General features: G+C 50.9%; 6 protein-coding genes across 6 annotated transcripts; 2 read left to right on the top strand and 4 right to left on the bottom strand.

Moving 5' to 3' along the window:
* Window positions 1-8,562: 8,562 nt before the first annotated feature.
* On the top strand, window positions 8,563-11,148 carry HO133_004016 (uncharacterized protein; the record flags this gene model as incomplete). Its single annotated transcript, XM_037294935.1, has 1 exon — window positions 8,563-11,148. One exon carries the CDS (start codon window positions 8,563-8,565, stop codon window positions 11,146-11,148), a length of 2,586 nt encoding a protein of 861 aa, XP_037148982.1.
* A 166-nt stretch (window positions 11,149-11,314) lies between these two features.
* On the bottom strand, window positions 11,315-12,354 carry HO133_004015 (uncharacterized protein; the record flags this gene model as incomplete). Its single annotated transcript, XM_037294934.1, has 3 exons — window positions 11,315-11,901; window positions 11,960-12,160; window positions 12,216-12,354. 3 exons carry the CDS (start codon window positions 12,352-12,354, stop codon window positions 11,315-11,317), a joined length of 927 nt encoding a protein of 308 aa, XP_037148981.1.
* An 845-nt stretch (window positions 12,355-13,199) lies between these two features.
* On the bottom strand, window positions 13,200-14,600 carry HO133_004014 (uncharacterized protein; the record flags this gene model as incomplete). The annotated part of the gene is made up of 3 exons (XM_037294933.1): window positions 13,200-13,656; window positions 13,708-14,339; window positions 14,397-14,600. The coding sequence occupies 3 exons, from the start codon at window positions 14,598-14,600 to the stop codon at window positions 13,200-13,202; spliced, it is 1,293 nt and encodes a 430-aa protein (XP_037148980.1).
* A 1,059-nt stretch (window positions 14,601-15,659) lies between these two features.
* HO133_004013 (uncharacterized protein) lies at window positions 15,660-17,744 on the bottom strand (the record flags this gene model as incomplete). The annotated part of the gene is made up of 3 exons (XM_037294932.1): window positions 15,660-15,691; window positions 15,756-17,481; window positions 17,535-17,744. The coding sequence occupies 3 exons, from the start codon at window positions 17,742-17,744 to the stop codon at window positions 15,660-15,662; spliced, it is 1,968 nt and encodes a 655-aa protein (XP_037148979.1).
* Window positions 17,745-21,778: 4,034 nt separating this feature from the next.
* On the top strand, window positions 21,779-24,797 carry HO133_004012 (uncharacterized protein; the record flags this gene model as incomplete). The annotated part of the gene is made up of 5 exons (XM_037294931.1): window positions 21,779-22,092; window positions 22,146-22,216; window positions 22,263-22,314; window positions 22,362-23,925; window positions 23,982-24,797. 5 exons carry the CDS (start codon window positions 21,779-21,781, stop codon window positions 24,795-24,797), a joined length of 2,817 nt encoding a protein of 938 aa, XP_037148978.1.
* Window positions 24,798-25,145: 348 nt separating this feature from the next.
* On the bottom strand, window positions 25,146-25,820 carry HO133_004011 (uncharacterized protein; the record flags this gene model as incomplete). Its single annotated transcript, XM_037294930.1, has 4 exons — window positions 25,146-25,239; window positions 25,296-25,554; window positions 25,628-25,706; window positions 25,800-25,820. The coding sequence occupies 4 exons, from the start codon at window positions 25,818-25,820 to the stop codon at window positions 25,146-25,148; spliced, it is 453 nt and encodes a 150-aa protein (XP_037148977.1).
* Window positions 25,821-25,995: the final 175 nt, after the last annotated feature.

The raw sequence follows: 25,995 nt of genomic DNA, 5'->3' as shown, positions 1-25,995 counted from the left end.
TTTTTCACCTCTGCCGAGCTGTAACTCGCTTATGCATGAAACTAAGTAGTCGCCGTCTATAGGCCTAATATAGTAGATGTTGAAATTATCGGATTTAAATGGGCGTAAATGGAGGTAGGGCGTGAATGGGGGTAGACACGATTAGAGGGTTACTCGGGTATCTTAAAGAGTTACTCGAGAAATTACTCGAAGAAACACTCGAAGTGCGAAAAAGAAATTTTCTTAAAAGAATTCGCGGTAAGTTCCGTAGAAAATCCCGTAGAATTTTTTTTCTTTTCTTTTTCCAAGAACTTTATAAATACTCGATCGCAGTATTATTTATTATTCGTCGTAAGTACTCGAGAGAATACCCGGAAGAGCACTCGGAAGAGTACCCGGGAGAGTATCCGGGAGAGTACCCGGGAGAGTAGCCCGGAGAGTAGCCCGGAGAGTAGCCCGGAGAGTAGCCCGGAGAGTAGCCTTTAAAGTAGCCTTAGAAAGAGTGTCTTAAAAAGTACCTCTCGAAGAGTTAAGAACATTCTAAAAAGAGTTTTTTAAAAAGAGTTACTAGAAATCGCGAAGAAGAAAAATAGAATAAGAAAAAAAAAGTAGTTTTGTCGTAGTGCTCAGCCGTCGTCTGCCGTAAGGAGTACCCTGTAGTACCCGCTCTCATGGGATTTGGGATCCTAAATTCCGGCGCTAGTTGATGCCAGCATAAATGTTGTGTTCCACTTTACGCGTTTAATTCCGTACATACGAGTAGCAAAGCACAGGCGATTCTCGGTATACCTTCTCAACAGTAAAACTCCAAGACTCCTCCTCATTCTCATTGTCTTGCCTTTTAATAAGCTTCACCTGAGCTTGCTACCCTGACCTGCGACTCTCTTGTTCTGTTGAACCTCACTAAAAGCCGCCATGATCATGGACACCATAACAATTCCTGCTATCTCAGTGGCAAGCCTCTCGCGACCCCGAGAATGCCCACCGTGAAGCCAAAGCTTCAAGATCCACCATACTTCCTCAGAAGGAGGGCAAGGGCTCTCCAACCAGCGCTGCTCTTCAACGGCGCTTAAACAACCATGGCGGTGTATTTGAGTAAGCTCCAGTACGTATCCCAGTACCCGAAGGTGTCCAAACGACTCACTGTCACCTCACTGACGACTTGAACTTTGACTAGAGAGCTGAAGAATCTGCCTCCTGAATTGCACTGGTTTTGCAGCATATACACACCCACTGCCCCTGATCTGAACCGCGTGAAAATCGAGCACCCGATTGGTGAGAGTGCTGACCTCCGAAGAGAGCAAGCATGTGAGTGCTTAATGCTCTTCTCCTTCGACGGTGATGATGCGCGGCGCATTCAAGAAGAGCTTGGGGCCCGGATCGATGAACAATTGGGAAGATGCGATGCATGTGTCATAGCATACTACAAATCTCGACAGCGACTGGTTGAAAACTTGAGGCAGTAAGTGGTACACAGAAGACCTGGAACCTCGGAGGGACCATTGCAATGCTAATGCTGGTAGTCTCCACACCGAAGAGGACGTGGGCGCTTTAATCGATATATTCAATACCCGAGACATCGACCGCATCAGGCGCGGGCTGGACGGTGCGACTCTAAAATTGGAAGCGACTGATCCCTCAAGTCGGCACAAGGACGTCCTAGAGCTCCCCTCCCAGCTTGCCCTTTTCGAAGCTCTGTGTTGTGAAGCCTTCTTCGCCGATAGGTCTCTTCTAGAAGAGCATTTTCAGCAGCCTTTTACTTTAGTGCAGACGAACAGGAGACTGAGAATTACGCAATATGTACCAGGCGCAACGACTTTCCTGTTCGACACGAACCATGAAAGGTGGACCTGGGCTACCCATACTTGGTCGAAGTATAAGACCATACCCTCAGAGGAGGATTTCGACTTTGCCCTACGAGACCCGCTTCTGTTGAACATGCGGCTGTGTCTTGGACCTGATGTGGACATGACGATGCTCCAACGACTATGGTACGGCGTTGGCCTGATTATTAAAAAGCTCGACAACAATCTAGTAACCCATTCCCTTCGTGCCTTGGATATTGACGTTTTCCGGCTCGCTTTAGAAAACCTCAATCATGACATGGAAGGATTACGCTATCTAATCCAAACAATCAGGAGCTTGCTGGAGCTCGCACCAAAGGATTTCTGGGACTCAATGGGCACAATCTCGCCAACCGCATTCATCGAGCAGGTCTTCAACAACCCACAATTTGACAGATTCATAATGGAGGCCGACGAAGACGAAGACTATGAGTCATCTGCGCTCAAGGACATGCTCGCTTGGATCAGACCTTTCATGACCTCTTTAGAGACTGTGCATCAGGCTGGAGCATGTCGTTCCCTTGGCTTTCAGCTGTTGGACAGATTGCAAGCAAACATGTTTCCGGTACACGCGAGGGCAGAGTGCAAACGAACAGGATTTGCGACCTTGGGCTGGACGCTGATCAATTGCAACAAGGAAGGTGCTACACTGAGTCCAACGGGTCGAATTGTAGCCGCCGAGACGTTGGAAGTAACTAGCGCGTACGTCAAAGAGATCATCGAGATACCTTCCATGCCTACTGACAACAAGCTCCATGAACACTGCGCAGATACCTGTCTGAAGATTGTCAAGGTTGCTCTCGCGTTGGAATGCAAATCTTTGAAGACGGATCAAGAGGCTTTGAAGCAAAACAAAGAAGTCTCGGATGGATATGCGTCGTACTCCCCAGCCATTTGGGACGCTGTAGTTCAACATCTCGACCGTGGCAATGTGGCCGTGGCTAAGGCAGCTCTGGTCGGCATCAACGATCTCACGGGGCTCGAAAAATTCAAGGTGAACGTGGATGAAAACCCCAAGGTGAAAGCAGACGAGATTTACGCCAAAGCCAAAAGCGGATTCAACGTCAAATTCGGCCGCCTCACACATTTGGTATGTCAAATCTTGGAGCGTATCAATGACTTTGGCCCAAGCGATCTGGATAAGCTCTTCCGCCACTCTGACACGGCTACTGCATTGGTTGCATCGCTCTTCTCGCCGGATGCCAACCTATACGAAGCAGGAGTCAACCTCATCAAAAGCATCAGCTCCGAATCAGCTCGGAAGGAGGCCATTGGCCACTTACTCAAGACCTTCCTCGAGACGACACTGAATGCATTCTCTTGGTCTATCCGTCGCATTGCACGTAATCGGACATTTGCTTCTTGTCCCCGCATGTTGAAGACCTCCTCCGATGTGCTTGACATCCTCTGCGACTCTCAACACGGCTTACTCCGAACCCGTTCGCTCACCGGCACACCCGAAACCAAAGCGCTGGAGAACTTCTGGGAATGCCAGTGGGAAGGTCTGAGAGTGATATACGAGACGACGGAGGATTGGAGTCGGGCGAGAGTTGCTGATTCCAATCTACTCAAGGAGTTCTGCAGAGATACCATGCAATTCTCGGAACGATTTTTCGACCAGTACAGCGTCTTCGCAACTGCGATTGATTCTGCAAATCCCGTCAAGCAGGAGGACGCTACCACCGGAGCCCAGGAAAACAAAGCCGGCAAGGGCCTTCTGGAGCATCCCGCTCGGATCATGGAAGCAATGAGTAAATGGCTAAGACTACGTGATCTTTTCCTCGTGGAAATCTCGGTAAAGCTTACCCACAAAGTCTTGGATCGACTGACGGACTTGTCCATGACCCTTGCTGAAGGACCCTGCAATTTCCTGGAGCAAGTGATCAACAATGGACCTCAAGGGAGGACACACTTGAAACCACAGGAGAAAGCCGAGCTCGCAAGAGCGTTGGAGTCAAACCTGGGTCGTACGGTTGCCTTGGCAGATACTGATGGTGAACAGTCTGGACCCGTGTCGGATCGTAGCCAAGAGCAGTCCCTAGCTGTCAAGAAGAGAATCAAGGCGGGGGTTATTGACTTGGATGCTTGGAGGTCCAAAGCCAAGTCATCTCAGCCCGTCGTCGAGGTATCTGACGATGAATTTGGCGATTCCGACATCCTGGACCAGGACCTCTTATCCGTCAGTCGCTCTGCGGAGTTGATGAAGGGCATGGAGGCCTCGATCGCTGCGAGCAGGAAACCAACAGAGACTCGGGATCGCAAACCGTCTACCGTCCCAACGCGGGAGAAGAAAGCCCTCAAGGGAGCCAAGTCAGTCGTCGCATCTGACGCTGACCGCGCTCTCTTCCGCGAAAAGCGTGAAAGAGACCGAGAAGCAAAGAAGCAGCGAGATGCCGAGACACTGGCCATGGTCAAGAAGAAGGCCGCGGTTGGCAATTCCGGACAAACTTTCGGGGAAGGCTCGGGCTTGGGCAGCCTCGGCGTCAAAGGCAAGGATCACGCCCCCAAGGCGTCCAGTATGATGTTATCCTCGGGCTCAGAATCCGAATCAGACAACGATCTGGATCGAGAGCTCTTCGGCCCCAAACCGTCGAGACTCCCTGATGTGGTCCGAGAATATCAAGCTGCCAGAGCCATACAAGCCAAATACAAGGGACCGATCAAGAAGACAAGGCAGGTCAGGTCTGCCAAAGATATGCGTGCACGATTGGCACCCGACCTCACGGCTCTCCATAAGACTATCCTCGGCTGGGACTTTTTCCACAACGGCGACTTTCCCCCAGGCTCCGAGAGGCAGGACTACCGCTTAGTGACAAACAGCTTTCGAACCCCCACCGATTATCAGAATACCTTTGAGCCCCTGCTAGTCCTCGAAGCGTGGCAGGGATTCTTGAAGTCGAAAGAAGAAGGCAATTTCAAGACCTTCGAAATCAAGGTAGCAAATCGCATGACCGTCGATGCCTTTCTCGAAGTCAGCACAACTATATCGATGGCTGAAGGTAAGGAGCTTGGGATCGGTGAAGCCGACGTAGTATTGATGTCAAAACATCAGTCACCTACAGCTGAAGCCCGGCAAGCGCATTGTCTTGCCCGCGTCTTCAAGATCAGTCGGAAGAAGTCCACGATGGAAATAACGTACAGAGCGAACGTGGGCAACGGCCTAGTGGCGTCGATGGTACCTAATTCCACGTTATACGGTGTCAAGGTTTCGTCCATCATACCGTTGGAGAGGGAATACGGTGCTTTGCTGGGTCTCAAGTATTTTGACCTTTGCGATGAGGTGATTAGAGCGAGACCATCGCCACTGCTCGAGTACTCAGAAAAACACTTGGGACCCCTCGTAGCGAATTACAGTATCAATATTGCACAGGCCAAAGCTGTCAAATCAGCTGTTGACAATGATGCTTTCACTCTCATCCAAGGGTATGTTGATGTATGACACTTTGCCGCGCTAGCAGCCGCTAATACTGTGGCATAGTCCACCAGGCTCAGGCAAGACTAAGACAATAGTGGCCATTGTCGGTGCACTGTTGACCGGTAGTTTCGCTGATAAAGGCGTGCCTATTGCTCGTCCGCAGAGCAACAGTGGAAACGTGCAGCGCAGCGGCAACGGGGCTGCCTCAAAAAAGCTACTTGTCTGCGCTCCAAGCAATGCGGCAGTCGACGAGCTCGTCATGAGGTTCAAGCAAGGCATTAAGACAGCCGAGGGAAACTCACAGACTCTCTCAGTGATTCGTCTTGGCCGCAGCGATGCCATCAATACCAACGTTCTGGACGTGACGTTGGAAGAGCTCGTTAACGCAAAACTCAATGTCGCTAGTGGCAAGAAAACGGGGACCGGAGACGAGATCCACAAGATCATGATGGAACACAAGTCCACAAGCGACCAACTCCATAGTCTTCGGACAGTGGTGGACGGACTCAAAGCCAGCGGAATGCCGGTGTCCGCAGAGCAGGATCGCGAATTTGAAGTGTTGAAGAGAAAGAAGCAACAGCTCAGTAATCAGATCGACGTGGCTCGAGACAGCGGTGATACGGCCGCCAGAGATGCAGAGATGAGCAGGCGGCGTGTACAACAAGAAGTCCTCGACGGTGCTCATGTGATCTGTGCTACACTGAGTGGCAGCGGTCACGAGATGTTCCAGGGCCTGAATATTGAATTCGAGACTGTCGTCATCGATGAAGCCGCCCAATCAATCGAGCTCAGCGCGCTGATCCCTCTCAAGTACGGATGCTCCAAGTGCATCTTGGTGGGCGACCCCAAACAATTGCCGCCGACAGTGCTTTCGAGAGAAGCTGCACGATTCCAATACGAGCAGAGTCTGTTCGTCCGCATGCAAGCCAATAGTCCCAACGACGTCCATCTTCTGGATACTCAATACCGGATGCATCCGGAGATCAGTCTTTTCCCTAGCAACGCTTTCTACGATGCCAAACTACTGGATGGACCAGACATGGCCAAGCTGAGGACAAGACCCTGGCACCAGAGCAAGATCCTCGGACCATACCGCTTCTTTGATGTGCAAGGTACCCAGCAAAGTGTTCCCCGTGGTCACTCGTTGATCAATATCGCGGAAATCGAAGTGGCACTCAAGCTATTTGAGCGTCTGATTACCGACTGCAAGGGCTACGAATTCAAAGGAAAGATTGGGATAATCACCCCTTACAAAAGCCAGCTGCGGGAACTTCGCTCTCGGTTTGCCCAAATCTATGGTGACTCCGTGCTGACCACTGTGGATTTCAATACTACGGATGCGTTTCAAGGACGCGAGAGCGAGGTAATCATTTTCTCCTGTGTTCGGGCATCATTTAGCGGCGGCATCGGATTTCTGTCGGATATTCGGCGAATGAACGTGGGCATTACACGAGCCAAATCATCGCTATGGGTCTTGGGCAATTCCCAATCTCTGATACGGGGGGAGTTTTGGGGCCGCTTGATCCAAGATGCAAAGCGTCGAGACCGTTACACTAGCGGTGACCTGGTAAGCCTCTTGAAGAAACCGTTGTTACAATTGGACTCGGCCATGCCTACCGGAAAGAAAGATTCACCGGTGACGAGTGCTAGTCCTTCAGATGTCGATCACGATATCGAGGTGATTGACGCACCAGCCTCCAGCGCTTCCACCGCTGCAAGACGCCGCAGCTCAGTCGTTGCAGATTCACCAGTCCACAGCAGACTGTTCAATGATGCCGCGGCGATGCCGTCGAAGCCTGCCGGAGGAGCGAACGGCCTGAATCCACTTGAAAATTGCCAGAAGTGTGGCAGTTTTGCACATTTTACCAGTCGTTGCGACAACCCAGACGCCGCGAACATGAGCCCAAACAAATGCTATCGCTGCGCCGGCTCCGACCATGTAAAAGCCTCCTGCACAAGGGACCGCTGTCTGATTTGCGGTGTATTTGACCATACCCAGAAGACTTGCAGCAGTACGGCGCCTTTGTCGAAGAAAGAAAAGGAACGACTTACCAAGACCGAGGCGGACCACAAATACCTTTTACAGCGTTTGCCAGAGATCCGGCGGAAGAGGCAAATGGGGTCCCATGGCATGCAAGTACCTGTTGTACGGAGTACGGCTGAGACACCAGCACCCGATAATATTGGTCCGAATCGCCTAGGGCGAACTCAGCACATTGGCGAGAAAAGGAAAAGAGAACGCTCTCCGCCTTTAGACGCTCCCAAGGGACCTGAGTCAGCAAGTGGGCCCTTCGGACTGAGTCAACAAGATGCACCCAAACGACCATCGAACGGCGACCAACCGCTATCTAGGCTACCCAACGGAAGCCATAGCAGGAATCGAAATGGCACTTCATCACATTCCACTTTGCCTCCCAGGCCATCCAACGCGCCATCGAAGAGCCCCAATCTTCCTCCAAGGCCAGCGAACAATGCGCCAAGCTCGGCCACGCCGAACAGTATTGCGGCTGCGGCAGGACCAAGGCAAGTCGACAGAATCAACGACCGGTCCGGGAACCTCAACGTGGCATCAGGAGTGGTGCGATCTGGACAGTCAACGCGTCCGGGGAACGGCTCGAGTCAAGTGATCAAAGCGGAAGAGGTTCCTACAATTAGGCCGCCTCTCCCTCAACAACATATAGTTCGACCACCAAAGAAGAAAAGAGACGCGGATCCTTTTATTAGGCCCAAGAAGAGGCTGTGATTGCCTGCCTTTCGATTCGAAGAGACGCTGTCTTATTGCTTACTGTTTCGTTTCAGCGCTGCATCTTGCAAGGCGTCATGTAGATAAATGCCTCGCAAGGCGTCAGTATGCTGGTCACATACTACAGTATGAGCGGGCGTTTTCGGGGCGCAGTTGGTGCAAGCCGGCTAGCGGCTCCTTTACATGATGCAAACCATGGGGGTATTGTCCTGGCGCTACGGCTCGCAACCAAGAATTGTTTCAAACAGAGACCCCTTCTTGAGCCGCGTGGATCGGTTTGTGGTCATCCGATACTGTACCTCTATTCCCCTTCTTCCCATCTTGTGCCTTGCTAATCCTTTGCTGCCTTCTTGCCCCAATGAAATGTACTGAACTACCTCGCCCCTTGCATGAATGCATATGCAACCTACCCACTTCTTCTCTGGCAGACACTCGTGATATTTTTGAAAACCCGGCACTAGGACTGAACACCTTACTCCTATCCCGGCCCCTTGCTAATTTAAGGCCGAGGGTTAAAAGCCGTCTCACACACAACTTTCGAGCATTTAACAACTCGTCACATCTCCGACGATTAGGTTATGATGGATTCCAATCTGCACATTGATCCAGCGACTTTTCGATTTCCAGACCCGCCGCAAAGCAGCATTGACGGAGACTCGTCGCAGCTGCATCCAAAGCGCCATTTCCCCAAGGGATCCACGCGACTCCAGCCACGAAATGCTGGCTTCATTTACAACTTGGAGGCGAGGAGGTTGAACATTTACAACTCGGAGGCGAGGAGGTTGAACAAACAGATATGCGAGGAGCTTGTCAAGGGTCCTCCAAGCGCGATTGGGGACGATAAACCACCACCGGAGCATCGCAAGCATTCACTCAAGACAGTTTTCAGTTCGCGCTCTAAACGCAAGTCTTCGAAAGAGGATAAGATGCCAATTGCGATACACAGGACTTCAGATGGTCGCAAGTATGGACAGATCCTTTCAAGACAAATATACGATAGCAGTGGCAACGCATCAACCTACCAGGTTAATGAAAGCAGACGTCCTATGGGCTCTCCTGCGAGTGAAGGCCAACGAAGGCATCCCCCAGCTCCTTTCGATCTCGTTGGGGATGTCAATTCGATCGTTCATCAAGTCAATGCGACTCAGGAACCGGTACATGAGCGTTCAACCCACAGGAGCCTTGAAACTGAAGAAGCTAAACATCGAATGTCACCTTACCAGACCGTTGGATTTCCCGATCCTACCTCCGAAAGTCTCGGAAACAGAGTTCTCAGGGACAGACTGACGAACGGAAACACCGCACCTGGACGAAACGGACCCATCGAACCCAAGCCATTGACCGAAGCAGCAACCGTGCAATCGTCACCAAGAAAGAGCACCACTGATGACTCTCTCGGTTTATTGAGGGACCTTTCTCAGATACTGTCCCAAGGCGAGGCGACTACTTTGACTGTAGGTGCTTCTCAAGTCCCAATACCAGAAGCTGAGTACCAGCCAAGAGTCCGCGACTTTGCCGCCAATGGTCCGGCACCATTTTCGCGTGTTCACGCGGTCATTCGGCGCAGATCACGCAGTCCAGCCAAGAAAACGGGCAAACAGACAGAAGCTCCAGTCACGCCAGACGGATCTTGGGATGCCGTCACTTGTGAAGGTCAATCAGCAAAACCACTGAATCGGAGTCCCAGTCGCATCATCCTTCCCCCAATGGTTTTCAGGGGACCTGCCAGACCTCCTCTAACGCCACCGTTGCCCATGACCCAAGAGCAGGTTCCAGGGACCAAGACATCACCGGTCATCAACTACCATTCCAAGGCGCCTTCCGTTGTGTCCGCCGAATCCACTGCAGAAGACATCCAATCAGATGCCTCATCCGGCGTTGTATCTAATGCCCAAAGCGCCGTCTTCGTCAAGGTACCACCTCAGCCCGGGCCTGCACCTCTCACGCCGTTGCCGTCTTTGCCTGAAGGGCTCGACAGCTTCGGCCCAGCGACACCGAGAGCCAGTCATTCAAGCCGGAGGTTAGCAAGCCCAGAGACCTCGTCCCCGAAGGTACCACCGCAAAAGTCACCTACCAGATCCCAATACAAACTGTACCCTTCCGTGGACAGCAGCCCACCCAAAAGACCCGGTTCGCCGGTTAGGATGAATGCAGCGACTGAAACAGAGCAAGAGATGTCTCAGCCGTCGCCGCCACTCCGCTCGAAGAGACGCGGCATCTCGTTTCCGCGGTTGGATCACTTGCCCACAAGCATGAGCGTTGGCACACCAGACGAGCTAGAACAGCTGAAGAAAGAAGGAGCAGAGAATACCCGAAAAAGGAAACATCGAGACTTGGCTCGCATGAGGTCTCACGAGGCAACGATTGAAGCGGTCGAACCGGTCACTCGGAACACAGTGAACGATCAGAGATGCCATGAAGGGGTCGCGGAGCTACCAAGTCCACGAGATTCCTACAACTATGCGCTCTTCGAACTTAAGCACAGAACACAGCACTCTCAAGTCAGCAATCTGAGCGCGACGACAACACTCCAATATCGCGACAGCAGCACGCTTTCTCAAAGGCTCTCTCCGATCATCATAGTCGCTGAGCAGGAACCCGTTTCCCCAGTCCAGCGAGCACCATCCCAAAAGTCACACTTCGGCAGAAATAGCATGGACGAGCATCCGCGGGGTTTCAAAACAAATGGCTTCTATCCTGTGCCGCCTCATCTAGCGTCTCCGACTCTGCAGGGACCGGAGGACGAGAGCAAAGTACGCCCAGTGTCGTCCCATTCGCTGCCGGTTCCGCGCCCTGTTGCTTCCCGGGTACCGACGCCCCACCTGTCTCCTCTCTTGCGAAGACGCTCTCATCGCTCATCAGATCACTCCTTGATGCATGAAATGAGCGGTCTCGAAGAGCGACTCTCCGCTATGGAACGGAAGAACGCCATGCTCGAGAGTGCATTTCTGGCTGTGATTAACACGTCTGCGGCTTGCGGTGGTAGTCGAGGACTGAATGGAATGGAAGGCACGAATGGGGATAGCTCCATTGGTTTGTCGGGTAAGGACTGTGATCGGTCAAGTGGGACGAGTGGGACGGGGAGCTTGTATGCAGGGCTGGAGAATCTTTTGGCACTACATAGTGGCAATGCGGGTGCCAGGTGGAGCACTTCCAGCGGACCATAGGGAGTAGTACAGCTTGGAAAAGTCGATTTCGGCTTGGGATCAGGCAGGTCAAAGTTGGCCGGAGAAGACGCATGTCCTGATAGAACTGGTAACTCGAAGAAATCAAAGCTGTCTTCGTTACCCTTCCCTCGTGTCATCTGCTTCGACCACTTTACTATTGGCCCCATCAAGGCGGTATCTCCTTTCCCTCCCAGTCCCAGCATTTGCCCCTCCCGTCCAACCCGGCATCGTTCACAACTTGTATCAACTTCTCGGCGGCAAACTCAGGCGTAAACAACTTCTCCTTTGGCGTGCTTCCCCAAAACTCCTCACTCAACCCTGTCTGCACAGTGCCCGGATGCAAACTCACACACATCGCGTTCTCCCCACATCTTTGCCTTAGATAGATATCTATGCTTTTAGCAATGGAATTGACAGCAGCTTTGCTTGCACGGTAGCTGTACCATCCACCAAGGCTATTATCACTTATGCTACCCACTCTCGCAGACATCAGGGCAAGGACAGCGGAAGCAGGGACGTGCGGGATGGGTTCGAGGGTCGTGGAACGGCGGGGTAGAAGAGGCGAAAAGTGCTTTGAGAGGAGAAGTGGACCAAGCGTATTGATTTGGAAAGTGGAGAGGGCTTGGGCATGGTCGATTTGGGAGGGGGACTTCTCGGGATGAAGGATGCCAGGGATGCAAAAAGCGAGGCGGAGGTAGCTGGATGAAAAACGGGATTTGCAGTGGGATGCCGCTCTAGAGATGGTGCTTTCATCTGACGAAAATGGTCAACGGGAATTTCGAGATCGGTAGGAACATTGGCGAAATTGTACCAGTCACATCGAGCTTCAGCACCTCAAGCCTCTGCTTGTCCACGTCGAGGCCATTCAGTATCTGCTCGTTGGTCATTTTCACATCTTTTCGTGCTGTTGCAATGACGGGCAGATCTGTGGTCTTGAGCAGGCGTCTGGCGAGCTGGAGACCAATGCCACGAGAGGCAGGAGATACCAGGAGCCAGGGTTTTGACATAGCAACTGGCGAGCGATTCAAAAAGGGACCTGGTGCTCAGGATTCAAGCGACTGACAGACCAACGGATTCGTTCCATGACCAGCACGAAGTGACTTCGAGTACTCCCTCGCACTCCTCCTTGAGAAGGTAGTGGCGTCCAGGATGGTGAGGACGGATCGCCAAGGCTGGACTTAAGTGTCTACCCCCATTTGCGCCCATTTTAAATCCGATAATTCCGACGTAACACCCAAATTTATATAGCAAACTAGCATAATAATAATGATCTATATCGAAGAACCTATATTATCGTTTTTTAGGCCTTATCGGTCTATTATGTCTTAAAAAATCGGTTACTATCTCTTCTACTACCTCTTCCTCTACTATCAGTCTATTTCTTCTTCTATTATCTCTTCTTCTACTATTTTCTTACCTTCTTCATCTCTTTCATCTCTTTCACCTCTTTCGCCTCGCTATTATTATTAAAATAAAGTCTACAATAAAGCCTTCGATAAAGTCTATTACTGTGATGAAGGTGATAAAGCGAGGTTTAGTGATATTATTAGACCTGGTGTGGGAGGTGTAGTAGCCTTTTTCTTGACTAGACTTCTATCTCTCTTCGTGTCTTTAAAAATAGCCCGAATAAAAATAGGCTACATCTGAGTCCAGGGCAGAGATATCTGCTATATCAGGCCTACAGACGGCGACTATAGTACCGTAGTATTAGCCATTATGATAGACTATGATAGTAGGCTATTTAAATAGGTAGTAGTGGTAGCCATGGTAGTGGTAGCTACCTATGTCGGATTTAAAATGGGCGTAAATGAGGGTAGACACGATTAGCCTTAGCTTGTATCGCCGAATAGATGTTGACAAGAGACGATTGATAGCAACAAGGTGATGATTATACCAATGATGTGCGTGGCTCGACGCAATGGATTTCCGAACCGTACAGATTGAGTTGCGTAAGGCCTATCGGTACAAGATACAGATGCCACGGAACGCTCCCATCGCTGTGCAGGACAAATCAACCAGACTGGCCGTGCCTGGACAACCCACGAAATGTCTCACTTCTCCTTTAAAGGTTTCTCCTCATTTACCGTTGGATACATCTCCACGGCTTCTGAGCCTTCTCTTACTCCTGCGCCGTCTTCTCCACTTTCATTCCTCGCCAGCTCCAGCCTCCTTTGTCGCTCCACCCTCGACTCTCCTGGTAAGGCCGGTAGAGGGCTGTTGACGTCTGTCCATGGTCCACGGCTCCTGCTCCCTTGCTCGCCCCACATACTGACCCTTTGTACCCTTCGAAGCCTCTTGAGGCCATACGCCCATACCACCGCTGCCAAGACCGTCGACGTGGCTGTCACTCCCAAAAAACCAAGATCCGATTCCTCGATGAAGTTCTTCAGATTCATACCGTAGAGACTGGCAGCGAAGGCCGCAGTGCCAATGCCCAGAGTGCCAATGCTAAACTTGAGATCGAGAAGCATAAGAGAGTTGCGATTGGCGTCAAGAATGGCTTTCACGCTGTTGACGTTAGTATGGAACTACGTTGTTGGCGAAACTTGGGACACTTACACCTCCTCAGTGTTTCGAATATTGCTGACCTGATTCCCAGCGATTTGGACTATCTCATCGCAGACTTTGTGGTACGATTCTAGCAGCATCTCAACCTCTGTGTGGTCGTCTTCTTCCCTGACTTTTCCTTGCGCCCTTTCAGTCAAGTACATGGTCACGAGGTCATCGTCCGCCTCAAGTAGATCATCTATTGCATCTCTCACGAGCCTAGCTTTTCGCTCAAATGTGCCCAGTCTTTTTGAATATATGAGTAAATGGCGTAGCTTGTCACGGTCTATGTCCTCCTCAAGCTCTTTTAAAACCTTCTGCACCGGCTCAGAGACGACCTCGAATTCTCCCTCGAGGCCACTCGTGACGCTGATAAGCACCGCTTCCAAAGCTCGGAACTCGTACGGTAAGCCTCCAGCTTGCCGTGACGCTTCGTGCTGACCCAGCTTCCCTTGAAGATCGTGGATAAATTGGGACTGAGTGTATGAGTCCGTAGTACCATATGCATCAAGTACGAGTACACGGTTGTGCTTGATGAGAACGCGTAGGTGGAGAAGATTGATCAAGATTGCGGAGGGACGGACGAGGATATGGGGCAATAGAGAGGAATCAATTTTTCTCAGGTCACGAGGGAGTAGACCATACTACACAATCTATCAGCATCGATCTCTCCTTTCGGACACTAGATTTGTTGGACATACCTTGGCAATTAGCTCGGACTTCTTGAACTCACCATCCATGAACGTGACATTCCCGTTCTCATCGAACTCTGTGCACCGTAGTTTCAACTCGTTCGGCCCTTTCAGTGTTTTCCTACGACCAAAATGCGTGCTGCCAGTATCATCCAGGAAACTGGGTAGCGCGGGTGAATCACTCGACTTCAAGGCTGAATTTTCTTTGCGCATTTTGTCCTTCCATGGCTTTTTCCACAGCGGTCGAGTATCGGTAGACCGATACTGAGAGGAGCTCGCCTTTCTTGGGGGAAAGCCAAAAGGCGCCGGCAAACTCCTGCTTGCAAGGGCAGGAAATCTTGAGGACCCTCGCTCGGAATATGGTCTAAGGAAATCTAGATTGAGGAGAGACGATTCGACGTAAGCTTGGCGGCGCGAACTCGTGACCAGATGTCTCCTTGTTGAAGGTAGAGCGTGCGCTACGTTCCCTGGAGCTCCTTTTGCGCCTCGACATACAGAAATTGGGCAGGCCGTTGCTCTTGTGCTAGGAGTGAAGAAGCAGGCATGCTCAGACTGGGACCGGAGAAAGCGGAGAACAGACAAAGAAGGTGTGGACGTAGTCGGCCTAGGAGCAGGCCTCATATCCTCAAGAAAGCATGGGGTAAAGTTCGTTTGTATGGTTGCTCATAAATAAGGCCTCGTGGAACGGGAAATATTGGAGTTGAAATTTAGCGTATGCACGAAGCTTTGCGTCTTGGCATTGAAAAACTCGCAACCCCAGAAAGCAGAATGGGGAGTGTTTTTGATATATAGAAAAGCAATGCATGAAAATTAGTCTTCCCATTATCGCAATTTTGACGCCGCCAGATAGATTGTATCTTCATCTACATATACGGAGGTCTGCACCAAAGTCCTGTACATGCCAAGACGCCAAAGCTTACTAGCCCTAACCCTACTTTCGGAAGGCGGCTCTATAGCAACGGACTGCCTAGGACTATCTTCCAGGAGTGCAAGACATATATTGAACTCTAGGGACCTCTTTTGGGCATGACAGGGGTAAAGGGACCCAGAATGGACTCAGGTCAGGCGTTATCCCGAAGCTCCTTGGATTCGACCTGTGTCAAATGGTCTACTTCTACCGATCTCATCTTTTTCACTCACGGCATTGAATTCTAGCTACCATCTCTGCTGAAGTCTTGAAATCAGTCAAAAGCTATACGCTAATTGATCGTTTGTTCAAACTGAAACGGGCACAGTCCATCACGCGTTGGCAAGTCGTCCCAATTGTCATCGTTACCAGTCGTCCTCCTGGTCCTCTTCATCATCTGTGCAGATTAAAGTCAAGTCAGAAATAGCAATGTTTGTTATGGAGGGAAATATAGAACTTACCGCTTGCGCTGACCTTTTTGTTTCTTTTACTCAATGCCGCAGCAAGCGCATCCCCCAATCCACCTCCTCCCGAAGGAGGTGGCGGCGCTGCTCCGCCTGAAGTGCCTCCGGATGCTGCACCTGGGACCGTAGCAGCGCTACGATCACGCTTTTCCTGGTCGCTGACTTTCTTCAATCGGCCTCCACCAACGCCGCCGCTCGCTCGAATAGAAGCCAGCACATCTTCCTTTCCTCCTGCCGGTTTCGTTAGGGCTGGAGCGCTGACGGAGTCTCGACCAGCCGGCAAAGATGGAGGAGGAGGACCTCCGCCAGATGGCATTGGCATTGGCGGTGGCGGTGGCGGCGGCGGTGGAGCACCAGACGAGGGCAGTGGCGGAGGAAGTGGTGCAGCGGATGAAGGCAATGGTGGGGGAGGAGGCGGAGGGGGGCCTCCCGAAGAAGTTGGAGCACTTGGTACCGGTCTTGGTATCGTGGGCAATGGAGGTGGCGGGGGATTGGCGGATGGATGGCGTTGTCCAGGCAAAGGAGGTGGGGGAGGCGGACCCGCGGATGGAGGTGGTGCAGCTGGACCTTTGGGAGGAAGCGGAGGCGCGGCGGCAACGCTAGGCGGTACGGCATGTCCGTGACCGGCCTCTCGAGAAGTGCGCGGAGAAGACTGTAGGGGAGCTCGACTTGGCGGTGGTGGAGGGGCCACCGAAGACTTTCTTTCTCCTTGAAAAGGTGGGGGGACGCCGAACTTTGGTCTTGCATCCGCTTCGTCCTCTATAGGCGTCTTTGGAGGTCTGGGAGGTGGAGGTGGACCAGGGTTTGCGACGTTCGAGACAGCTCGATTACGCTTCGGAAGGCTCGGAGCTGGCGCTTGCGCGAACTTGCCAGCGTCTGCGAGTGGCGGTGGTGCCCGGAATTGGTAAGCCGGGCGTGGTGATGGCGTCCTCTCAGGAGACCTTGACCGTGACCTTTCCTGATGGGAGGGAATGACAGTCTGACTTTCTTGGCGAGTCTTTCGAGATGGCGGTGGGGCAGGGGGTGGACCTCGTTTCGAAGAAACGGTACTGCCAGTATCCTGTGGGCTGATGGATTCCAATCGTCCAGGTGGAGCTCCTGGCAGCGGAGAGGGAGGTGCATTGACTCGCCGATCATCGCCGAAGCCATTGGCGACACCATCGTTGCCCCCAATCGGAATTCCGCTTGCCTTTCGCTGTTCTATATAGTCCTTAATAAAATCGGAATTCTGCTCGATCTGATCCTCGGTGATGCCCATCTCCAGTAGCTCGCCCAATAACCCTCTCCATGACGGATCAACCGTATCCAGCGATGACGCCCTATCACGGCTTGGACTGATCTGTGCATGGTTGAGTTGCGCAGGCTCCCGGAGAGGGACAATAGACTGCGGTTGTGGTTGCGGTACGTGTGGAGCGGAGGAGGACCTCTGACCGTGCAATAGGCTACCAATGGCTCCGAACCGATGGTGCGATTTTCCGTTGGTTACTACCCCGCCTGCTGGCTGCGGTCCCGAGCCTTGGAACGGCGTTGCTTTGGTGGCCTTGCTCGCATTCTTCTCCCGGTCGTCCATCTTCTTCTTGAATTGTTTGGCCTCTTTCTCGTCCACGAAGGATAGACCAGCCAGACAATTTTCAAGTTCAAACGAGTGAAAGAAGGTCCTATCCTGATTGTAGTAGAAGGGGTCGTAAATCTCTTGATCCCATACCACGCCGCGACTGGATCCCTAGCTGTTGTTCAATACCGTAGTCAAACCGAGCAGAGAGGCGGGCACCATACTGAAATATCTACCAATTTGATCCAGAAGGTGTTCCCAACCAGATCGTCTGCCAGCACAGCTGCACCTTGAAGTCCAGTGTAGACCCATTGTTGCTTATTTGGATAAGCTACGTAAAGCCTAGCCACCGCAGCAGCCTGTATCTTGTTGACCGCCTTGGGCACCACTCTCTTGATTATTTGCTTATCCGCGTCGGACAAAGCGGATGGCATCGTTGAAGAAGGTGTATCCGTGACAGGCGGTCATCAAGTCCAAAGCGCTGGCCAACAAGGGCTTTCTGGACGACGGAGAAGCTATGCGGAAAACGCTGACTGAGGATATGTCTTAAGCTTCCGGTTGTCGTTCTTTTCGGCTGTTGAAGAGACAGTCGGCTTGAAAAAATAATGAGTGACGATGGTGAATAAATATGTAGCATTGAAGTACGATATGGGTATAAAACTCACAGCCTGGTGGCCTCATGAGCGCGATGCCAAGACTCCGCCTTCCGCTCCGCACCACCAGCAGGGCCCAATCCAAATCCAACCAGTTGCTTGCCTTGCGCCTTTCTCCTTACCTGAAAATTACCGTCGACAAGCACAACAGGGTCCATGAAGTAACTACAGTGGCATGCCTAGATATCATTCCAACTCAAATAATTAGATCCGTCCTAGAGCGTGGCCGGGGAGGGGGAAAAAAGGAGCACTGAGCAGCGTATCCAGACGGTTTGACCTTGTTAATGCCTGGGAGCAGCAAAAGAGATAGAAGGATGGGTGGAGTCCCAAATCTGGCCAATATCGTTGTATCTGGGAACGAGGACCCCCATGTGCAAAGCTTTGAGACGTTTTGCCTCGGTGCCAACACCTTGAAGAAGAGGAACCTTGTGGTCATCTGTGATATCCTTGGCCGAGGATCCGCATGGAGCTCGAGAAGTCTCCCTGGAGATGTTGATAGCTGTGCTAGCTGTGAGCTGCTCAAACATCTTTCAAAGTATCAGGAATCTGCTGGACATCGATAAAGAAGTACAGAATCTGGTCAAGATCTCGCAACGCTGGGGGTTGATCGCAGCATTATTGACAGACTGTTCGCTGGAGACTTCTGACTTAGGGGCCGGATATCGAAATACTTGAAATGCTCCATTACGCATTCCGCTTGCCGTTGGAGGACTTTGTTTCGAAGGGTGGATGACCACAAGCGAATAAGTTGTTCATATCTCTTCAATATCTCATCCTAATTGTTCAACAGACAAACCAACCTAAAAGATAGCTGCATGTCAGAAACAACAGCACCGATGTTCTTCGCTCGCATCCAAAACTTCCTGTTGATCTATGTGCATCTTTTTTTTACTTCTCTACATCTGCCTTCTTCGCTATTTGTGTCGCTTTCTTCTGACGCCTAGAGGCCCGCTGCTACCGAGACATCTACGAAAAGGGGTCTTGCGTATGAATGACTGTTCTTATGCAGATTGGCATAGAAATCTCATGAATGGAGATGAAACAGGCCCTCCGTGGTGTTGATGGTGATGTCAATAATCTGCTGTGCTGTGTTCTGTCTGGATTGCCGCAGTTGTTGGCGTATGTCACGGGGGAAGAAGCCAGGAATGTCATGGCTGTTCAAATCAAACCCCTTGGAGTACGCTTGAATATATGTGACGTTTCTGTCGCCCGGACTCGCCGATGCTGTTGCATTGTCCCATTGTTCTTCAGTTTCCTGGACCGCCCTCCCAACTTGGCACTTTCTCTGATCGCTTGTTGCTACCTTTCTTTGCCATCGCTAAGAGTAATGCCCTACGTTGTGCTTCGACCTTCGGCATTGGGTCAGTCCGAGTAGCGCTCCCAAAGCGTAGCTGCGGACTCGGCTCTGATCGACCTTTGTCCACTACGGAGCTTTAGTCCTTCCCAGATGATATTCAGCAAGTCTGAGAAAGCCACCACAACTTTTCATCGCAAAGCTATATGGTCTTGCAAGTGTTAGTGGAGCTTCTTCTCAGGATCCTCTAAAAAGCGTGAGCTTTCTCAATTGACCTGCAACTAATATCTAATCCAACTTTTTGGTTCAAGCGAAGTCCTCGCTCCAGCCTCCGTCCGCAGATTATTTCCAACATCAAGATTCCTTGTGGCTGCTAGTCTTGGACACTTCTACTTTTGCCTAATGACCCGAGCTCATTTCGTGTCGCATCCTTGCAGGCAGAAGACTGCATTTGTAGGGTGTTCGGCGCCCCTTAGCGTCCTATTCTAGGCTCTTTTCAAAGATTATCTACCTAGTCCGACTAATAGTCCAACGCTTCGTCCATGTCCTCCAAAGCCTCCAAAGCCCCCTCTTGCTTCGGGCCTCCAATAGCTCCGATTCGTTATCACTATGTGACATAATAACGTATTTGTTGAATAGTAGTTTTAACATTTAAGTGGCGCTCCATGGTGAAAAAACTGTTCTCCGCTTGCTACTACTCGTGTGGCCGAGAAGTCTACCTGTTATCACTAGGAAACGCAGTTTACTAGGAAATGCAGTTTTTTTAAATCCGATAAATCCGGCGCAACACCAAAATGTCTACTTCTCACCAAAATTCTATGGTAACTGGGCACAATAATGATATATATCTTACGGTCTACACAGGCACACAGCTACTTCTACGAGTCAAATCCATCATAGCAAGTAGGCCTGGCCACTATGGAGTAGGCATCAGTGCCAAATGTAATATTTACTCGCTAGCAGCTAAGCGAGCTTTTTCGTCCCTAGCTGATCTATTACCCCCCATTCAAGACCGCTTGGTCTTAAACTCGAATGACAGATAGTAATACATATCAACCACGATGCCTATGAGTATGAAGCTCCTGTGATTACTGTGGAGTTATTGCTATTGGTTGGGGAGTGGGCTGCAGTCAAGGTAGATGGTTCCAAATCCTTCCATTGATCATTGCTCAGCCAGTAATGGGCCAATTCAAGTTATTTAAATTCTGAACTACACTATAGAATACACTCTACAGTTTGTACTCTTCAGAATATAGATTTCAATGCGTTAGGGTAGGCCATGCTATATTATCGTGGGAAGTAGGCATTTTGGTGTTGCGCCGGATTTACCGCATTTAAAAAAACTGCATTTCCTAGTAAACTGCGTTTCCTAGTGATAACAGGTATCATCTTGGCAGTCCGGCGCGGGAGTACCCACCAATCAGACTATCTCGTTCCTCCGCAGTTTGACACTGAATTATGCCTATGATCTATAGCGCTAACCTATCTAAGCTAGACTGCCAAGATGATAGACTTCTCGGCCACACGAGTAGAATTGCGTCCACCATGATGAAATATCCACATTGCTAATTGGAAAGCTTGCTTTCTCAATGCTCAAGACTTGAAAACGAGAATGGGTGCTACGCTAAGAGGCTAGTGACCAATCAGATCATCGGATTTCACCATTTTCAGTCTAAAACTCACCTTATTTCTTCATTTTCGATCTAAACGCGGGTGCACACGGGTACGTCCAAAAGAGGGAGCTGGAAAAGAACTTCAAAATCCTCAAATCTACCTTTTTTGATTCCTTTTCTTTTATCAAAAATATGATAATAAAGTAAGTTTATAAAATTATAGAGTCAATTATACGCTTTCAAATAATGTAGCGTAGACGAAATTTGATAAAGTATTTGTAAAGATATACTAAACTAGTGAATTATCGAGCTTGCGAGAAGAGCCTCTCCGGCAGGAGCCCTCGGAGAGCCCTCGGAGAGCCCCCGGAGGGTTAGGGGGGTTTCAGGGGGTCTCCCCCTGAGTATATCAAATGAAATAGGTATAACGTCTCTCGATTCTCAGGGTTAGACCCCTTAAATTCCCTGAAGCCCTTCGGAGCTCTTTAAGGGCTCTCCGAGAGCTTGTATCGGAGGGGCTGTCAAAGCAAGCTCGAAATCAATCAAATATCACTAAAAAATCAAATTTCGAGCTTGCTTTGACAGCCCCTCCGATACAAGCTCTCGGAGAGCCCTTAAAGAGCCCCCGAAGGGTCCGAGGGGTTTTACGGGGTCTCCCTGAGAATCAAATATAGTCAAAAACCAGTACTCGGCAAGCTTTTCACTACTGGGAAGCCCGCGCCCCAGCACATATTACAAGTAAAGATACGCCTAATCTGACGTTTTGTGCATACCGAGGTACGCTAGAAGTTCTCTACCGTAAGAGCGCGCTCAGCCATATCAACTCCGTCTACACTTCGTCTTGCAGACATATTTTTGATCTTCCACTCTCAACATTCTTGAACTCCCGCAGGACTCGGTGAGAGATTCAGATGCCCTCCGAAACTGCGAAGCCCCCCGTGAAATTGTCATTACCGCTTGAGTACCAGCAGGACTGCTTCTCAGAGCTTCGCAACGAGGATGAACTCGTCATACTTGCCCGCGGCCTGGGCTTGTTGCGGGTAGTCACCAATCTACTCCACTCCTACGATGCCATCGGAAGCAATCTGGTTGTTGTTGTGGGGGCGGATGAGAGAGAAAATGGTTGGATTGGTGAAGCGCTAGCGGAACATGCTGCTATCAGCAAGACCCCAGCGGCGAGGGGGCTGAGCCAGGTCAATACGGATATGATGAGTGTAGGGATGAGGTATTTTGCCCTCAGGCATCGCCCGAGAGGGGAAAGGGGCTGATGGGCGGTAGGGAAAGAATGTATTCGCATGGGGGAATATTCAGCATTACCTCTCGAATATTGGTGGTTGACCTACTGTCGAGTACGGCTCTTGGACAGAAGGAGTAGGGACGGGGCTGACTATCTAGAGTTGCTGAGTCCTGAGACCGTTACGGGGCTCGTGGTGCTTCACTCTGAGAGGTATGGGAGCCCATCGAAGTGCTGCTCCAGATCTGACAGTAGCCAAGGATCATTGCCACGTCCATCGAAGCCTTCATCATCCGTATCTACCGCCAAATGAACAAGGCCGGCTTTCTCAAAGCATTCTCCGACAATCCTGAACCGTTCACCACTGGCTTTGCGCCTCTGGCATCGATGATGCGCAACCTCTTCCTCAGAAAACCTTCTCTCTGGCCACGTTTCCATGTCACTGTAGCTAAGTCGCTTGAGGGTCGCAAGAAAGCGGAAGTTATCGAGCTTGAGGTGCCCATGACAGATGGGATGCGAGATATCCAACATGCTATACTCGAATGTGTTGAAGTCAGCATTGGCGAGCTCCGAAAGGCGGACACAGGGTTGGAATTGGATGACTGGACGCTAGACAGTGCGCTGCACAAGAATTTTGATGTTATCGTGCGGAGACAGTTGGACCCGATATGGCATCGAGTGAGCTACAGAACAAGACAGATCGTGAACGATCTCAGTGTTTTACGGGGTATACTACATGCGCTCCTCACTTATGATGCAGTCTCATTCAATAAGTACCTGGACACGATCTTGGCTGCCCATCAGCCGCCACCGGGCTCAAATCGTCAAAATCAATCGCCGTGGTTGTTTCTCGACGCGGCTAATACGATGTTTGAAACCGCAAAGCGCAGAGTATATACTGGTAAGCCCATCGATGGAGAGGTTCCTGAAGCCTCGGGTGCTTTGCCAGACTCACTTCGTCCCGTACTTGAGGAGCAGCCAAAATGGGCACTGCTGGCCGACATACTCGAGGAGATTGAGCGTGATGCATACTTCAATCCTGGCATACGAGATGACTCAAGCGGGACCATTCTCATTATGTGTTCGGATCAAGGGACGTGCCGTCAACTTCGAGAGTTCTTGCAGAACATGCACGTTCGTCCGCAGCAAACGAACGAAGATGACGCGGCAGACGGTGATGCCGAGGTAAAAGCCTCTGCGACGTTCATGATGAGAAGGAAACTGAGGAATTATCTCAATTGGAAGAAAGATTTCGCTCGAGTCAGCGCCTCGCTCTTTACAGAGAATCAGAAGGTCCTCGAGGGTTTCACTGACCAGAGAGGTGCCGACGGATATCGAGGCAAGGGCCCACCGAACAAGCGGAGAAGAGTCAGAGGTGGCTCGTCCGCAGCTTTTGGTGGCGGCAGACCTGGCAATAGCAGTCTGCAAATGGCGGAGGACAGAGAGTCCCAAGTAGCAATGCTTTTGGCAGACATACAACCAACCGACGCGGATGGCGCACAGAAGGATGAAGTCGCGATAGACTCTTTGGACGACATGGAAGACTACTTCGAGCTTTACGAGATGAGCGATCTAGTAGTTGTTCATCCCTATGATGGTGACATGGACGAGCATGTTCTCGAAGAAGTGCGACCAAGATACGTGGTCATGTACGAGCCTGATGCTGCATTCATCCGGAGAGTGGAGGTCTACAGGAGCTCGCATGATGATCGTAACGTCCGAGTGTACTTCATGTATTACGGAGGCTCTGTGGAAGAGCAGCGGTACCTCAGCGCGGTTAGAAAAGAGAAGGACGCTTTCACAAGACTCATCAAAGAAAAAGGAGTATGGAGGTTTCAGTGTCACGGTCTCGTTGACTTCAATCGCTAATCGGCTCGCAGAACATGGCCGTAACCATTACGCTGGACGGCACTGCGCCGTCGGACCCCCAAGAACAATTCCTTCGTACTGTAAACACACGCATCGCAGGCGGTGGTCGCCTGGCTGCCACTGCTGAACCTCCCCGCATTGTCGTCGATGTCCGCGAATTCCGCTCCTCTCTCCCCTCCCTTCTGCACGGTCGCTCCAATGTCGTCGTCCCTTGTATGCTCACAGTTGCCGACTATGTGCTCACTCCCTACATATGCATTGAGCGGAAAAGCGTGCGAGACCTCATTTCCTCATTCAAGAACGGACGCCTCTTTAACCAAGCAGAGACGATGCTCCAACACTATAAGTATCCGATGCTTCTTATTGAATTTGACCAGAACAAGTCTTTTACACTCGACACATTCGGTACCGATCACACCACGACGCTCAGTACAGCCAACAATCCGCAAGATTTGCAGTCTAAACTTGCACTTCTTACACTTGCCTTTCCCCGCCTGAAGATCATCTGGTCATCCTCACCATACCAAACCGCGGAGATCTTCGACGAGCTGAAGAAGCAGCAGGAAGAGCCAGATCCTATCAAAGCGGTGCAGATCGGCCTCATTGCTGGCGAGGATCCAAGCGATCAGAGCTTCAACCAGACGCCGCAGGATATGCTGAGAGCGGTGCCCGGCATGACCGAGAAGAACCTCTCGCGAATCTCCCTCGAAGTTGGAGACTTAGCAGATGTCAGTAACCTGACGGAAGAAGAGCTTGACGTAATGGTTGGAAAAGAGGCAGGACGGCAAGTTTACAGATTCTTCAATAGGAGTGTGCTGGAAGATTGAGTGCAGAATAGCATGGCTAGGATGGAATGACTGGCGTTCTGCATTGTGGGCGCTCATGAGCTGAATACAGCAGAGGAACCCCAGGTCAAAGGGAATACGATTCAGAAATCTTTGAGCATTTGTATCCAGCATAGCGTCGTGAGGTGGACAGCGAAATGAAAAAGGCCATGTATTTTTGAGAAGCCGAAGATCATGCCTGTCCCTGTGCGATACGCAACTTTCTCTTCAAACCACGCCTCGCTTGTCGTCATGACGAGTACAGGCCGTGTTGCATATGCCTTGAGGGTGTGGCACCACCAAAGGAACGCAACCGTACGAACACCAGCATGCATGCACCATCTAGCCCGCTCATATCTCATCAACATCAATATCCTTTTCATCACTGCTGTTGTCCCGATCTTCGTCGAACTCAACATTGTCATCCACACCCTCATGACCATACCTAAAATACGATATGTCAGCATCTCTTTGCCCAAAGCGAAGAAGGCTGGCACGTACGTATCCGTTTCGTTAATCTTGGCCGTCTCCGGCAGCTCCCCATATGCCTTCAGACTTCTCGCCTCATCCGCACTGTACTTGAGTATGACATCCCCCTTCTCGTCTTGGTAGTCTCGGAGGGATAGAAGTATTATGTCGCCCTGGTTGATCCAGACCTTTTTTCGGAGCTTGCCGCGGATATGTGCGAGGCGCTTTTCGCCGTCGAAGCAGAGGGCTTCGAGACGGCCGTTGCCGAGCATTTTTATAACTTGGGCGTATTCTGGAAGAGGTGAGGATGTGGTTAGAAAACTGAAGCGGTAGAATAGCAATGGCAAGGCAACGCGGAGAAGTACCTTGGCCTTCTTCTTTGAAGGTCAGTTCGCGCTTCTCATTGTCATTCTCGTTCTTTCCACGACGTCGATTTTTACCACCCTGAGGTACAAGTCAGTCAAACCATCCTGCCCTTCATGTTGAGTCTGAGCGGGCATATGGGGCCTCAGGTGGCTGTGAGAAGGAGCGTCTTACTTTTCCCTTGTTCTTGGGCATATTGACTTCGTCTGGTTGTGTTTGGAGTGGTCACAAGTGCTTTGGGGCCAGAAGTTGCGGTGGTTGCAAATTTATAGATGTTTGGTGGGGTCACTGGGGTGGCGGTTGACTCAGTAGCGGCGGCGACCCGCCCACCCCCTAGCGCGTATGGCGAAAGGCAGAGTGTTGTGACTGT

Source organism: Letharia lupina (assembly GCF_014066315.1).
Source record: "Letharia lupina isolate WasteWater1 chromosome Unknown contig_19, whole genome shotgun sequence".
NCBI lineage: Eukaryota > Fungi > Ascomycota > Lecanoromycetes > Lecanorales > Parmeliaceae > Letharia > Letharia lupina.
This window is presented reverse-complemented; position numbering and strand designations above follow the sequence as displayed.